The sequence below is a fragment of the Pseudopipra pipra genome, chromosome 2, assembly GCF_036250125.1.
Source record: "Pseudopipra pipra isolate bDixPip1 chromosome 2, bDixPip1.hap1, whole genome shotgun sequence".
NCBI classification, from domain to species: domain Eukaryota; kingdom Metazoa; phylum Chordata; class Aves; order Passeriformes; family Pipridae; genus Pseudopipra; species Pseudopipra pipra.
The window spans coordinates 22609817-22626140 of NC_087550.1; the positions used below are offsets into that span (position 1 = coordinate 22609817).

General features: G+C 51.1%; 1 protein-coding gene across 3 annotated transcripts in view; it reads left to right on the forward strand.

Annotated features, from left to right (window-relative positions):
* BOC (BOC cell adhesion associated, oncogene regulated) overlaps positions 1–16324 on the forward strand; it is a 55917-nt gene that overhangs the window by 26048 nt on the left and 13545 nt on the right. For all 3 annotated transcript variants that reach the window (XR_010428050.1, XM_064644362.1, XM_064644363.1), the window contains exons 2-6: positions 5888–6055; positions 6431–6709; positions 14427–14573; positions 15178–15321; positions 15735–16028. Coding sequence is in view for 2 of the 3 variants with exons in the window: in XM_064644362.1 (XP_064500432.1) it covers positions 5971–6055; positions 6431–6709; positions 14427–14573; positions 15178–15321; positions 15735–16028 (949 nt within the window). In the remaining variant the exon portion in view is untranslated. The remainder of the gene's footprint in view (positions 1–5887; positions 6056–6430; positions 6710–14426; positions 14574–15177; positions 15322–15734; positions 16029–16324) is intronic.

Genomic DNA, 16324 nt, shown 5'->3' on the forward strand with positions numbered 1-16324 from the left:
CTCAGTGCTCAAGTGGGATTTGCAGTTCACAGGCAAACTCCCTGATTTGCATGGTGGTTGTGCCATGCCGGATTTTATTCCGGATATTTTCCTTCACCTGACTGTAAGCATGAATTTGTCCCAGGCTTTCTCTGTTGTGGCTTCTTGATAGACTCTGAGCTCACAAGCAGCCAGTAAGAGAATCTTTTTTTGCCTAATCACTTTAAAAGAGAGAGGAAGGGAACTCCTCATACAGTTAGTCAAGGGCTATGTTAAAAGAGCTAATACACTCTCAGAGCTAGAGGGAAAAAATAGGCAAGCTTTTATCCCTGTTTGCACATACACTGTGTAACCTCCTTGACTTCAAACGTGGTGGTGTAACATTGGATTCTGCCTCTCTGCCCGCTCCTGATACCAACCTCTTCCTATTGGGAATCCTGCCTCTCCCTATTGCCTCTGCACCCTCGTTCCCGTCAGGTGCCCATGCTGTTACATTGAAGCAGGAGCATCTCTCCTGCTGCCAACCTGTCCTTTTCCAAACCCTTTCAGAGAGAATGAGTATAACTTAACAATGTGAAATGAATACTTTGAAATGGGGGTAGGGGGTGGGTAGAAGTTAATTTTGTCCTGCGGGATGCTACTGTTTGATGGTTTTGGAAAAAGCAGTCAGGGTGCCCAGATTGCTGTCCATGCCCAGGAATCATGCAGGAACTTTGCAGCTGACCTGCTCAGCTATGTCACCCGGACCATATTTTCTTAAACTAAAGGATTATACAGTTGTATACTGTCATTTTTGAGATGGGATGCAAAAGATTTGGGATGCAAGAGTAACTTGCCTGATGGGATGGAGGTACCAGTCAGAGAGCTTTTGATTTAGAGCATGGTGCCAATAACACCAAGGTTGCAGGTTGGATCCCCATGTGGGCCATTCATTAAAAGCTGGACTTGATTATCCTTGTGGGTCCCTTACAACTAAGAATATTCTGTGAATCTGATTTCTAGCCTTGCCTCTGCTTTACTGTATAACCCTGGGCCAGGTTGGCTTTCTCTTCTAGCCCTCAGATTCCCTAATTTGTAGAACAAAAGGGTACTGTGGCTCTTTTCTTTTTCAGTGGTTTATACTCTATGGAAAAAAAAATCCTGTCTTGTATTAAAAACTAATGATTACAAGTAAAGTTGGCAGACAGTACTGTGTAAGACATTGCTTTTTCTGAAGAGCTCAAGTCTTGATGTATAAAACAGAGAATTGGGAGTATCATTGTCCCTACTTGACCTGTTGGAAACAGAGACCAGCTGCAGTGAATTCTCCAGAGTCACCCAGGGTGTCCCCAGCTGGTAACGGGACCGAAGTTGCTGCAGCCTTTCCTTTAGTGCAAAGCAGCCCCTTCCCCTTCCCGCCGTTCATCCCTTGCACGAAGAGCTGCTCAAGGTCCGGCCGTCTGACACGACCCCACACCACCCTCATGTGCATCAGTGAGTTTTCCCCAGCTCCCAGTCTGCCTCTGCATTCCCCCGGCTGAGCTGAGTGTGGTGCGGGGATGCTGCCCCGGAGCCGGGGTAGAGGCTGGTTCCTATTTGGGAGGCTTGTAAATTACGGGCAGTGTGGCAGTAACAAGGGCTGCTTGGCTGGCCCTTGTTAAGCAGGAGGGGGCTTGGGGCTGTGAGCAGCATTTCCTCAGTAAAACCTTCAGTTTCTAATCAGCAAACACCTCTCCTGCTGCCTGTGCTTAATTCAGATCCCTTTTTCCTTTCGAGCTTTGTCAGCCCCCGCACACGCGCGCGCCTTTCTTCCCTTTTATATCTTCACCTCTGGTTTTCCTTTCTTGCTGCGCTGCCTTTGCAGTGCCCTCCATGTCCGCGGCGAAGCTGGGACTGCTCGCGGGGGCCTCGGTGGGCTTAGGTGTGTGGCGGGAAGCCGAGCCGACAGATTTTACGCCCCCACCACCCTTCCAGAGCTGATGAAGCTCTCGTTAATTTTGTTCTCCTAATGGCCCCTCCTTTGATTTACTGGTCTGTCTGAAAGGGACTTAGAGCTCCACCGACAGGAAATTGTTATTTTAACCTGGCAGGAAGGAATTTAAAATAAATAAAAACAAATATTTTTTGTTTTCCCTCCCCCTTGAAGCACTTTAAATTACTTTAACTCTTTCTTTTCCTAGATAGCAATTAAGCAGGAGTTCTTGAGGCCAGTGGTGTCGGTGGCTGCAGAAGTGTCAGCAGCTACCCCTGTGAGGGGCACCTCTCAGGGTACCTGCCCTGGGGAGAGGAGGCAGCAGAGCAGGACACTGTCATGCAGCAGCCTGGCAGCTCCCAGTGCAGCCCTCTGCCCGGGACCACCGCCTCTGGGAAGTCAGCTGGAGTGCCCGGGGCCTCCTCCACTCCCCACCTCTGCCGCCTGTCCCACTGCAGCCTGCTCTGGTGCCGCTTGCAGGGACACCAGGCAGATCGAAAGCTGCCTGATTAATAAAGTGTCATGCTTTGCACTATTGCAGGCTGCTTAAGGGCAGCATTTTCAAAAGAGGTCAGCTCCCATTTAGGCATCGAAATAAGTTGGTTGCCTATTCAGGAGAGCTCAGCATGTCAAGAACTGAATGCTTTTGAAAATCTGGCTTCAATTGTGGAAGCTGAGAATTTCAAAATCTGGCTCTGGATCCTAATAGTTCTTTTGGAATTGATGTTTTCATTCATTTTCCTCATTATTTTTATGCTGCCTATTTACTTTTTGTACTTCACTCAGCTGTGAAAGAAATGGCCACATGTCCCTATTTAGAGCTCGTACTCTTGCCTGGAGGTTTGGGGAGGTACTATACACTTGTTGCAACACACCTTCTCTCCTCAGTCTCTGCTCAATACTGTTCAATCTGCCCAGTGCCGTGGCCAAATTTTTGGAGCTCCCCTTTTTTTCTCCCCACCTATTGCTCTTCATCTTTTTGCAGACCTGGGAGCAGCCAGTTTAGTCGTTGCATCGATGTGCCTGGCTGGTCCCAGCTCACGAAGGGTCTAGTGCACATTTCTGCTCCTTTGGCTTTGCCCTTCTGGCCAGAGGCTCCGTGCGATGCAGAGCTGCAGGGAGGTCTGGTTGGGAACATCTTTGCCTACCCCCTCCCTCAGCATGGGCTCCAAGGAGCAACTCTTTTTCCGTCCAACATTTTTTCGTCCTGCTGCCAAACCCATCCAGATAGGGGGAATGAGTCAGCTTTGCTCTGTAGACTTCCAGCACTGAGGAACAAGAGGTTAAGTTCTACCCCAAAATGTTTCTTCTACGTTGGTGTAAGGCTTTCTATCAGCAGTAGACATTAGAGTATGAGGTGTTTTTAAGCCTAAACTAGCTCAAAGTCTTTTCCAGATGAGTGTAAATAGTGTGACATTAACTTGTGCATCAGCAGTGATGTCAACAGTGCGTGCTCTGGTACAGACAGACCTAGGGCACTTTTACAGCCATTGTCAGGGGTGACTTGCTGAGATGGTTCTAGTATAATGAAGAGTGCTTTGGTGGCTGTCTTACATGAAGAAATGAACTTGAGTAACTCAGATGGTCTCCAAGTCAATCACTACAGTATCTTGTACTACAATGTGTGCTGATTGGTGGGGGAAATTGTCGAGACTCTCTTCTTAGGTGAGGAAAGTGAATACCAAGAAGGATGAGTGTGCAGAAGGGAAGTTCCTATCCTGTTGCTTTGGCACTGGAGATTGCCCACAGAGGTTTTTCCCATGTATAGGGGCTGTGGTCTGCAGGAGGTAAAGAGTGAGCCTACCTGATCTGTAGATGCCTTCAGAATATGCCCAATGTCTGAACTCTGTCCCTGCTCCTAGATGCCTGGAAGCCACATGAGGCCATGCCAATCTTGACCTAATTTACCCTGCCTCTCAGCAGGGCTTGTCATCTTGGCCTCATAGCCACACTAACCATGACTGTGTGACTCCCAGGAAAGAGCTGCCTTCCATGGAGCCCCCTGGGCCAGCCAGCCAACTGAGCTCACACTGGCCAGCAAAGTGCCACGTAAAGATGCCCTTTGTGGCATTTGCAAAGCTCTAGGGGCAGGTCACTTTACTTAGTGTTGCTTCCTTTTGAAATCGCCAGCTCAGAGGAGGCTTTTCTTTTTCTTCTGTCTTCTCAACTTTATATGAATGTGTCCTCCATGATTTCTCCCCCAAGCAGTGCTCTGGGGCATGGTGGGGAGAAAGGGGACAGCTTGTGAGGCTGCCAGAGGGACAGCCCAGTTTGCAGGGATTCCTATGCCTGCAAGCCAGCTAGCTGGATTCTTGCTATCACAACATGGACCTCAGCATGGCTGGCTATGGACATTGCCCCATACTGCACTCTTGCACCTTTGCTATCACCAGAGGCCAAGCAAAGTCATTTGAGAGTAGCTCACCTTTCCCCAGATGCTGTAGTTCCTTGCTAGGAGTAGTCAGCCTGGCCTTGAACAACTCGCCAAGCATCTTGGGAGGAGTCTGGGTCAGTCCTTACTTCAGGAGCTAGGAGGTTTAATTTGGGAGGTTATGGTGGAAGGGACTTGTCCCCTCTTTTTAATGAGATGGTTGTGGAAAGGGCACATGCAAACGGTTGATGGCTCAAGCAACCGTAAAAGTAGGAAATGCTGTTCTTCAGAGTCCAAGTGTTCTTGAGGATGGTGATTGCAGCTAATGAGCTCATTGTATATCTGCAAGGGGAGCAGGCAATATAACTGCTGCTTGGACTGGCTGCCATGGATGCTTTGGTCTTGGACTTCTCTTCTGTAGATATGCCCTAGGGGCAATTCTGCAATGCCTTTGAGACTTGCAGGTCACCTTAGTGCTGCAACTGGAGGGAGCTCAAAATCCTGTAGCTGCGTTACGATGTCCGTAGAGGGAAGTCTCCTCTTGACTTCAGTCCATTGCCTTTGGTTAAAGCTGAATTCAGTCTGACATCTGAGGTGTCTCTTGGGGCAGCCACTGAGGTCTTTAATCCCCCTGACCTGGCTCATCTGCCTTAGCGTCAGTTTATGAGTCTGCCCAAAGCAGCTGCTGTGGTGTGCAGCTCTTCACAGCAACCTGGGTTGTGACAAGTGGCCTTGCACTTCTAGCTTTTTGGAGATAGTTGATGCTCTCAGATATGAAGCTGATGGTCTGTCCAAACAGGGTAGTTCTACTCAAAATAGGCAGTGTATTTCAGGCAGAACAGTTAATCTGAAATCTTTCCGTAGATTGAGTCTCTTTGTTTAGAATAAAGATGTATTTTGCCAAATGAGTGTGATCTGCCCCCAGCTTACTGCATTGAATTTAAACAAATTTAGAACCGGGCATTTCTTTATCCTGAAAAAAAGGTGTCCCCTTCACTTCAAAGGGGACACCTTCAAATCCCTTTCAAAGATCCCCTGAAACACTTTTGTATCTCCTAAAATCTCCTGGATTGAAACATAGGTACGCCCGGTAGCTACATGGCCAGTGCCTTGGGAAGAGAATGTAAAACTGCAGGATTACCTCTGTTTTCTTGTGGCTTGTGACTTGTGCTACTCATTTGCTTTTGTGTTCAAGATAGAATATATTCCAGACACAGCCAAGAAGTGGCAGCGACACTTAGTGAATATCTTCAGTGACACTTTGTTAGATTGTGTTTTGCCCCTGAAAATTGCCTGGTGCGCATTGCTCTTATTGACTGGGCCAGGTCTGAAATGGGGAAGGGGAGTGTGTGTCTGTGTACACACATGTACCAAGGGCTGACAGTGGGATCTCTTGGGAGACTCACAACCATGCCTGGGGGAGAGGCTGGAGAAGAGAAGTGCTTGCATTAGTATCTGTAGCCTCCTCAGGTCACTGGCTCAGTGAATCTGTGGCAGCTTAGAGATGTTGGTAGAGAAGCCAGGCAGGGCTGGAAAGCACAGGGAATTCTGAGGATCTCATCCATGATATCTCTTTTCATCCACAGGAATCTGCTGCCACACGTCCACTGTACCCCTTGAGGCAGCTTATGGGACCCTTCCCTGGGCACCCCAGGTCGCACTGCATGGGATGGCAATGACACGTGGAAAGAAGAGGCCCATGTCCCTCATCCCTTGCCTTATGCTTGCTGCTGCTACCTGTTTTGCCAGACTGAGTGAGTTCCTGTTCTCACCCATTTGTTCCTTTCATTTTGCCTTGTTGCTGTTTGGTGTAGCCATGCCTCAAGCAGAAAGTGGTTTCCTCTCTCCACGACTTCCTCAGTAGCCTTGGCCAAAGATCAAACACTCCTATAGAGGAGAAGGAGATACATTTGGAGTGGGAAATTTCTATCTGGCAGTGCCAAGAAGAAATGGGGCTGGTATGCATCTTCAGGCACTAAGAGTGGGGGTGTGGGGAGCTAAGGGGAAGGTGCAGCACAAGCAGAAGTGATGGGGAATGCAAAATGTACAGTGCTGCAGCTTTTTCCTCTGTCCTTTCTTTTGCTGAGTCTCACAGAGCTTTCTTATTCCCATTTTTTCCCTCTGTGCAGGTGAATCTCTGCAAGTCACAGTGCAGCCTGCTTCCATTGTCCAAAAACTTGGGGGCCCAGTCAGCCTGGGGTGTGTGGTGGACCCCCCCAGAGTGAACCTCACATGGAGACTGAATGGGAAGGAGCTGGCTGGATCAGATGAGGTGCTGGGTATCCATGTGGAGCGAGGGAAACTCGTCATCACAGCTCTCAACAACCACACTGTGGGGCGGTACCAGTGCATTGCTCGTGTGCCCGAGGGAGTCATTGCCAGTGTCCCTGCAGTGGTCACATTAGCCAGTGAGTAGCTTTAGTCCTCTGCCATCTCCTGCTTTGCTTGGGCCATCCCTCATGCCTCTTGGGAGGCTCATCCATACTCACCTGTTCATGCTGGCATCAAGAGAGGGCTCCTTTGGCTTAGGCTATTTTGTAGCATTTTTGATCATGGACTGGCTGTCATGTTGTGACCCAGCCTTGACCCAAGAAGTTCTCCTCCTGCGGAGTAGGCTGCAGACCTGTCCTGCAGTGACAAGTTTTTACAAGAGCAGGAAATACCTGAGATATGGTGTTTGTGTGTGTGCTTGGTTTCCTGAGTGTCATGCTGCCTCCTCTGGTTGCTGACTTCTTGGTTGAGTTTACAAATGATACCTGCTGGTGCTGATGGCCAAACTGCTGCCTGGGCTGCTGTGGGACTGCTGCCAGCACAGGGAGAGCATGTGCTAAGTTTTACTGCCTTCCTGAGACACAGCTCTGAGTGAGGGACTCTGCTTCTATCCCTGAGCTTACATGCTCCTCACTGCTGCCCTCTGTCACTGGTGACAGACCAAGACCTGCGCGTGGGAGGGGTTGTCTTAGAGTGGGCAACTTTTCTTACAAGCACCTGGTTTTGGCCAGATATTATGCTCAAATGTGAGAAAGTGCTATATTTGGAGGCATCTGAGAAAGAGCAGTGGAGAGCCCGACCTTCTCAGAAACCCACACAGTTTTTGGTATGTGCAGAGGAGACTGCTATCCCCTGGCAGTGACAGCCCCTGAGTGTAGAAAGGGCTTCATCTTCTGGACAAGGGGGAGTTTGGGGCTGTCTTAAGAAAATGAAGAAGTGAAGATGTTTGTGCAAAGTGGGAGCTGGCTTTGCTTTAAAGCCAAGAGCTATTGGCTTGTCACTGGTACATTAATCAGGAGTGAAATGTTTAGGCCAGGCTGGGTGGGAGGAGGAGGCCAGGGAAAGCGAGGAGGGAGTTGCTGAACTCTGAGGCGGGGTGGGAGGGGGTTGTCACGGGGCCGAATCTGTCAGGGGATTTGGCCTGAGCCCCATGCTGAGATTAAGTTTCGTAGAACACATTCCAGAGCAGAAAGGGGGCTGTGTGTGCTGGTGGCCTGATAGAGGGAAGGAGAGGAGGGGAGAGGTGGATGGGATTACCGAGGGCATGGTTTGCATTTAGGAGAGCAGGGTGTGCACAGCTCCTCAGCCTGATCAGTTCCTTCTTAGGCTGATCCCCTTTTCTTTTTTTACCCTCACCCCAACCCACCACCACTAGCTCTGTCTCATGAGACAAAGTATGTCTGATCTGTCTGCTTTGGTCTAGCATCAGTGGTGGATAGGAGACAGGTCCTAGAGCACCAGAAGGTCCCACCTTGTCCTTCAGGAACAAATCAAAGCCACAACTGAGTAGTCCATCATCACTCTCCAGGAGCCAAATCACCTTTAGCTACTGGATTGCAACTGGGGATGTGGGTACAAAAGAGGAGGACTTGGCCATTGCTTTGGTCCCTGCCATGGCAAAGGTGCCACTGCTGAGGGGAGGTCAGGAGCACCATTCAGTGAAGCTCACAAAACTGGAGCCAGACGTTGGATGATCATGCAACTAATCCATGGTAGAGCACCCCTGTGCTGTGCTACATTGGTCCCTTTTCCTCAAGGAGAGCTGGGCATGGCAGAGGCCATATCCCATGCACCCAAACAGCCTTGGGCAATAGAGAGCCCCCACGTGGGTAGACTTGGCAGTCAAAGAGTGAAGAGAGAGAGTGGGCATCCCAGGAAAGCCATGGGACTGAAGGTGTAGGAGGGAAACCTTCTGGAGGGATTCAAGTAACCAGTTTCATATTCATGAGCTGGAGGTTGCTTGCAACAGTGGCTTTGCAGTAAGTCTGAAATAACAGGGAGCATGGATTGGTGGTGGGACTGAGTTGGAAAGCTACGGTAGCAGATGTGTCACAGGCTCTCACTCCTGCTCCAGACCTCCTCTACAGGACCTTGTCTGGAGCTGATTCAGTGCCGACCATGGTCCTGGGAGTGAGAGGGAAGGCCCTGGCAGGTCGGCATTGCAGTTGATACTTCTCTTCTAGATCACCTTCTGGACTGCAAGAAAACCCTCTAAAAGTCTTAGCTCCATCCAAAAATTATTTTGGGGTGGCAGGGGGAGAGCGAAAGTGGAATGTGAATGAAAGCTTTGGCGTTGGGGTGGGAGGGTGAGAATGGAAATATTTTCAAGGTTTAGGTTTATTTTGGAAGACGACCTAGAGTCGTTGGAAAAAGTGACTTGCTAGGTTTGAAGGGGTGTAGACAACTTCATCTGGCCAACTTCTAGGCTGTTTCCACTCCTTTCTCTTCACCTCCTTTGGAGGAAGCACTCTCGAGTGCCCCAGGCAGTGTGTGCCCAGTCCCTTGGGGTCTCCCTGTGCTTTGCTTACAGTCAGCAAGCAGATAACCATCGCTGCAGTGCTGGCAGCCACAGCCTAGCCTTGGGGCTGATACCTCCTTCTCCCATCTGTGGCACAGTGAGGCCACATCCATCTCTGTTCTCCCTGGCTCAGAGAGCTGGTTGAAACTAACATTTAATTCCTCCAGCAGAGATAAAATAGCTATTGTATAGCTGAGGGGCGGAGGGAGGAGGGATTTGCAGAAAGGGCAAGATTTCATAAAGTAACAAAAAGACAAGTACTTTGGGCATTACTTGGATGCTTTTGGGTCCAGTTAGACCTGACCTGGTGCTCCACACTCAAACTTGGCAGCCTGTGGCATATTGGTGCAGATACACACCTGCTGATCACTGCTGGCCTAAATGTGGTGGGCTGCAGTCTGAGACAGCCTGAATAGATGAGACAGGGATATTCTTGCTTTTCCAAGCCAGGCCTTAAGCCTTTGTATGGCTGACAGCTGCAAGGAAGAGAAGGATACTTTCTGTGCCTGATTCTAGGTAGCAAAGAAGCCCTGCCCCAGCACCTCTTCTGGGTAGAGGTGCTGTATGTAAAAGGTATGGCTGCAGTGGGCTCTGGTGCAGCCAGATAAATCCACCAGGGACACAAACATGCTGCTATGGGGCTGGTTCTGCAAGAGCAAAAGGCTTGGACGGCATCAAGAGCTCTCGGTGGAGCTCACGGAGCAACTGAAGTGCAGGGCTGGAGCAAAGCTAGTGAGCAGAGGTGGCGAGAGCTGTGTAACTCCCAGCATTCAGCTGCACACATGGAAAATCAGTGCAGCAAACACAACAGCAAGCCTGACCTGGATAGATGTGATATTTAAAAACAAAACAAGAAAATAGATGAAGGGTGCAGCAAAGAAATTCCACCCGCTCTGATGTATCTCCTGTGGCCAGGGACATGGGTGTGCAGGGCACCTGTATCCCAGGGATGCTGTGGGACAAGGGAGGTTCGTTGCCCTGTGACCCTCCATTGCTGCCACTGGCAAGGTCAGTCCTCAGCTTTTTGGCAGCACATGCGGGAAGCTGGGCCTCAGTGCATGGAGCTCATGGGCAGTGACCCTGCACCAGGTCGGGTTGGGCATCCCCCAGGAATTTGCAGCTGCTTTCTGAAGACAGCCCCATTCATTTTCCTCTGCTTGGGCCTCTCCTCTGATACTCCCCAGAGGCGATAGCAAGAGGGAGGGAGGGAAGGGGGTGGCTGCCTGTTGGAAAGGCATTTGCTGAGCAGGCACGGGGGCTCTGGCCCCGGGGGCAGAGGTGGTGTGAGGAGGGGAGAGAAGGAAAACACAGGTGGTGTTTCATGAGCCAGCAGAACTGTGACATGAGGACTGTGAGGTGGGCCCAGGGTGGGGTAGTGGGGCTGAGGCAGTGGGGGGGATGTGCTTGGGAGGGTGTGAGTAGGCAGGAGTCTGGGGGGCTGTGTCTGTCCCAGCAGGGCGGGAGAAATCTGGTGGTGACAGCACCAGTGCCCAGGCTCCTGTGGTGCTGGCTGGATGAGAGCGAGAGCCAGGCTTCTCTGACAGGCAAGGGGATTAATGGAAGGTGCCTGCCCCCATTCTGGGGGACCCCATCCCTGCCCATTCCCCTTTTTGGGGTCCCTCCCTTCCCTCTTTCTCCCTTCCCTACAGCAGGGAGGACTTTTACCTTGAGAGCCGTCATTTTATTTACTACTGCTTCTTCTCTGAAGTTATTTATGATCTCCCATTCATTTAATCTGGTCTGTCTCGCCTGCCTCGTTGCTTGGCCCCCAGCCCTGGGATTCAGCTGGTTTCCCTCCCTGATGACAGCGGCACAGCCAGCTGCAGGGCTGACCCTCCCTGTGCCCTGTCTCACCCCATCGCACCTCGGAGCCGAGTGCAGATGAGCACAAGCAGTGGCCTTTGGTTGCATGCCCTCCTAAACAAAAAAAGAGGAAAAAATGAAAAAAATAAGCCCTGTTATCCCAGCACAGCTGGGATTAGTAGTGCTCTGTCTGTCTGCAGCACCTCCCGGATGGTGGCTGATGGATGAGGACTTGCTGCTTCACTGTGGTCAGGCATGTCTTTTAAGGACAAGGACATGGGCTGGCATGCTGGGTGCTGCCATATGAGAAGGAAAACCCCAACCAGTGAGAGGGGATGTGGCTTCTCCCAGCTGCAGTGGATGTTGGGCTGGGGGTACAAATTGCATGTTAGACGTGGGGCATGGCTGCTGCCGGCTGGGCAGCCAAAGGGGCGAGCGCTGCTTCCCCCTAGTGCTCACCCTCTCCTCTACCCCCCCTGCCCTCCACTGCCTGCTGGGGAGAGCAAATCAGGAGCAGCTTGTTTGAAGCCCCCAGAACAAAGCTGGCTGTCCCATCCTGGCATGGCACCCTCTGTTTTGCTGTGCCAGATGCAACAGGACGTGTGAGGGGGAGCTCATCACAGGCACAGAAGGAGACAGAGGTGCCCCTGACCACCCCTCACCAGCCGTGGCTGACCCACTGGCATTAATAGATGGCTGTATGTGCCCATACCAGCAGGGAGCGAGGGTGGTTGAGGCCGCCCATGGCCAAAATCCACTGGCAAACAAACCAGTTTTGTTCTCTGTGGGGGAGCAGGAATTTAGGAGAGTAGTTTGGCAGGAAGCTCGTACACTTGCGTATTGGAAAGCAGATTGTCCTGGTGCCCACCTGATGTTTTTCCCCTCTCCCCTGCCAGTTTTGCTCTACTTCTCCAGAGGCACCTGGTTCTTGCTTCTGCAGCCACCCTAGAATCCGTTTCCTCTGTTCTTTCCCCCTTTGTCCCCAGTTTCACCCCTCATCCCCCAGGGCTGGGCTGAGGGAAAGCCAGGAAGAGCTGGAGGCCCTGCTCCCTGCTGTGGGGCTGCAACATTCCCAGCTGTGAGAGAGGTGGGCTGAGCTGCCATCTGGGGGGGCTGCATGTGAGGGGTCCCCATGTCTGTCCAGCCCAGAGTCATTCCAGAGGTCCCCTGGCACAGGGTCATCATTTTCCATCTCCAAAATGGCTCCGCCTGGCAGGACCACGGGTCTGCTCTTTCTCTGGGCTCCTGGGCCCCTTCTTCTCTTTGGGGTCTATGTGTGCATGTACACGTGCATATGTGTGTGTGTGCAGATCCCTGCCAGCAGTGCTGGAGCCTCTGCCTTGGCTCCAAAATCTTAATTTGGCTGTGATGAATCCAGACCACCAAGGCGCACATTAATTTTCCTGATGCTCGTTTATATTTTGTTGATCGGAGAAATATGCATGATGTGGGCAAGCAGACACTGGGCTTTTGCCACTTCTCCACCTCTTTCCATTTCTGTGGCTCTTACTATTTTATTCCTTGATCAAATATAAAAAGCAAAGAGGAGAAAATATCCAGCATCCTTCCCTTCCCCAGCAGTAACTTTTGTTGGAGGAGGAGCATGAGGCACTGCCAGCTTTTCACAAGTTAAGAGTTAACTTTCATCTGGCTTTAATATCCAGTGGAAACATGGCTCCCCTCCTCAGCTTGTCTTAAAGGATTAATCACATTTCTGAAGTTCACCCGTATTCCTTCTTTTTATTATTTTTTTTTTTTTAAACTGAACAATGCCAAGAAATTCCAGAACTATGAAGCATGTTCACTGCAAATCATTTTTATGACATTGCAAAACCTCCCCTTTTCTTTTCAACCTCCTCCCCTTCCCTCAGATCTGGGCCCGGGAACGCTGGCTCCCCCAGCAGCCACCCAGCAGCCCCTCCGCGCCGCGCTCAGGGAGGCTTTCTCGACGCCTTGCCAAGAGAGCTGGTTTTTATTTAAACTCCATAAAGGATCTTGCTTTAATCAGAAAGTCTGCTTGAGAAATTTCATGTCACTTTTCCATGACTGTGGGTGGGAGAAGCTTGGAGCCACAGTTGTCTTTTGCTGCATTTCCCAGAGAACAAAAGCACATTTTTCTGCTGGCTGGGGCTGCCAGGGGAGGCTGCCTGCTGTCTGCCTGCCGCCAGCCCTCCTGCTTCCCCTCGGGCTCTCCAAACTGCCCGAGGTCGCGGGTGCCACATCCCGGGATGGGTTTCTAGGGGCGAGAGAGCTGTCGGCAGCACGTGGCTGTGTCATGACGACAGATGCAACGTGCTGCCTTAGCGTGGGGTTTTGAAAGGGAAGTGCAGTCTCATCCAGATTTAGCAGCAGTGCCGCTTGGGAGTGTGTTCGTGCTGGGTCCCGGGAAGAAGCACTGACCTGGGCCTTGATGTGACAACATGACCTGTGACCAACTGCAGGATGTGCAGTTGTCACTAGTGGTCGCCTGGGCTGGTGCATGGCATTGTAAAAATGCAAGTGAGGGATGTTCTTCCTGGCACAAAACCTTCTCCTTCCCACTACAGGCTGTCTGAGACAAACTTTGAGCTTGCAGTGCCCTGCAAGATTTGCCATCATGCTCAGGGAGAGTGGAAACCAGTTTTCTCCCTGGAAAGCTTGGTGGGGCCAGGCTGGCATGCTACCTGTCCTGCCAGATCTGTGAGGTTTTGCTGCAGTCTTCTGCTCCTGCTTTGAAAAACAGGAAAAAGAAAACAAAAAGTTGGCACCCCTGCCTCCTCACCCCTGTGCTTCCAATCCTGCTGCCCTCATCAGCCTGGCCAGAGTGGGAACCCCCATCACAGCCTGGTAGGGAGACACATGGTGGGATGGGGTTTTCACGGCTGCTTTAGCAGGGGAAGCGGCTGTGCTGTGTAGAGGAGGAACTGTTTTTCCTTGCAAGTCCATGTTCTTTAAACTGGAGTGTGGGCACTGCTTGGGCACATGTGAAGTGTTGTGGTTGACCAGCCTTCGGCTGGGAGATATTTGATGGGAGTGAGTGCCTGGAGCAGAGACATCGATTGCTCAGGCATTGGAGGACCTCAGGGAAGCTCTGGGATCATCCAGCACTCACACACTTTCTCCCACCTGTCATCTTACACCCTCAAAGCAGGCTGGGCGCCTGAGTTGTGACTACAAAGTTAGCTTTTCAGTAGCAGGACAGCAGTTGTGTTTGAAATAGCAGGTGGCAGAAGGACCTTTTTTGGCCGCCCTTCAGTGCTGCAATAAGTTGGCTCATTTTTTACTCCCAGGCCAGGATTTTTCTCACCCAGTTTCCCAGCCCTGGAGCAGGCGGTTTCTGCAGAAGCTGTGTTTTAAGTTATTCATTTTGTAGGAAGGGGGAGGAGAAAAAAAATAAAGCTGTGAGACCACACCTGTTTCCCTAGCTGCTGGTGTCAGAGCGGTCCTCTGCTGGCACTGCAGTGAAACAGTCCTGAGTCCACAGGGAGAGGATGAGCTGACACTGAGATGCTTAGCCTGCCACTGAGGTGCCCTGTCTTTTGCTTTGTTTGCAGATCTCAAAGATTTCAAGTTTGACGGCCAGCATGTGATCGAGGTGGATGAAGGGAACACGGCTGTGATCGCCTGCGACCTGCCCGAAAGTCACCCCAAGGCTCAGGTCCGCTACAGTGTGAAGCAGGAGTGGCTGGAGGCCTCCCGAGGTGAGTGCACAGGGGTCTCTCCTCCTGGGTCCCCTCCCAGGACCCTCAGTTTTACCCTTCCTTGCCAGCAGTAGCTTTCTCTGCTTGCTGCCTCCTCCTTGTCCCTTTGCCACCTATCTGAGCACAAGTTAGTTTAGGGCCCCTGGCAGGTCTCCCTGATGTCCCTGCTGCTTGGGATTGGGAAGCTACATCCAACACTGGCTTGCAAAAAGGCAAAAGGAAGCAGAATTAGGTGAGGCATATCACTCTTTATTGGGTGTCTCTTTGTGCCCATTAAGAATTCTTTCAGCCCAGCTTGGACAAAAGGTGACTTTGAATTTATTGACATTTTTAAGATTTAGGTCTCAATTTAGTAGCTTCATTCCATTTGCTGCATGTACCTGTGACAAGCTAGCTTCACTTGAGGCTCTGTTCCTTCCATCACTGCATGATTGCTCCCTGTGATATTTGAACCAGAAGGGGTCATTTTACTGCCATCGGTGTTGCCATGGTATTTTTTCCTTTCCCACTTATCCACGTGTCCTTCAGGACACTGCGTGTCTTCCAGGAGGAAGACAGGAGCATATCTTGTGACCACCTGCCACCTTCTCTTCTGTCTCTACAGACAATTACCTTATTATGCCATCTGGGAACCTTCAGATCGTCAATGCCAGCCAAGAGGATGAGGGGACTTATAAATGTGCTGCCTACAACCCTGTGACACAGGAGGTGAAAACTTCGGTCTCCAGCGAGAGGCTCCGTGTGAGACGTAAGCCTCACTGCACATTTCCATAGCACTTCCAGCTCTGGCAGCACGTACCAGTGCTAACACAGCTGTTTTTCTGTTTGAACTAACGTTACCAGTTCCTGGGAAAACTCCTTTCTGGCAGCAGAAGGCCCCACGGTCTGCTCCTGGAGTATGAGCCCTGGGATTGTCGTACTTCCTTAGGATTTGTTCTTGGCCATGGGCAAGCAAAGGCCCTTAGCCCTTTAGCAAGGCTGCTAGCTGTGTGCATTCCCTTAAGGAACGTCCCACTTGGCCTGTGTGTCCATTTATCTGCCCCAGCACAGGGAAACAGTGTACTAGCCCTGCCATTAATCCTACCTACCCACTGCACAGGGTGCTTTCCCACCCACCACTTTCCTTCCCACCCACTTCCTTCCCCACTCTCTCTGCCCCAGGCTCTACAGCAGAGGCAGCACGGATAATCTACCCTCCTGAAGCTCAGACCATCATTGTCACCAAGGGCCAAAGCCTCATCCTGGAGTGCGTGGCCAGCGGGATCCCCCCACCACGGGTCACCTGGGCCAAAGATGGTTCCAGTGTCTCCGCGTACAACAAGACACGCTTCCTGCTCAGCAACCTCCTGATCGACCCCACGAGTGAGGAGGACTCGGGCACCTACAGCTGCATGGCTGACAATGGGGTTGGGGAGGCCGGAGCTGCATTCATCTTCTACAACGTGCAGGTGTTTGGTGAGTGCTGCTGTAGCCATTGTTTCAGGAAGGGCTTGCACTTTCTCCACTGCTTTTAGGGGAAAATACTAGCACTGATGTACTTTTCCTCTCCCTGAACAAACCACAATGTAATGCAAACCCTTGCTTGTGGTTCCAGTTTCTAGGAGACCAGACAAACTCTTCCTTGAGGATGGTAGTTCCTCCTTCATGGATTCCACCATGGGCTTGAGATGGGGGATCCTCCCTTCCTCTGCAGAAGCTCTTCTCTTGTCATTTGTGGCACTGTTTTTGTTCTAACACTTTCTAGTGGAGGA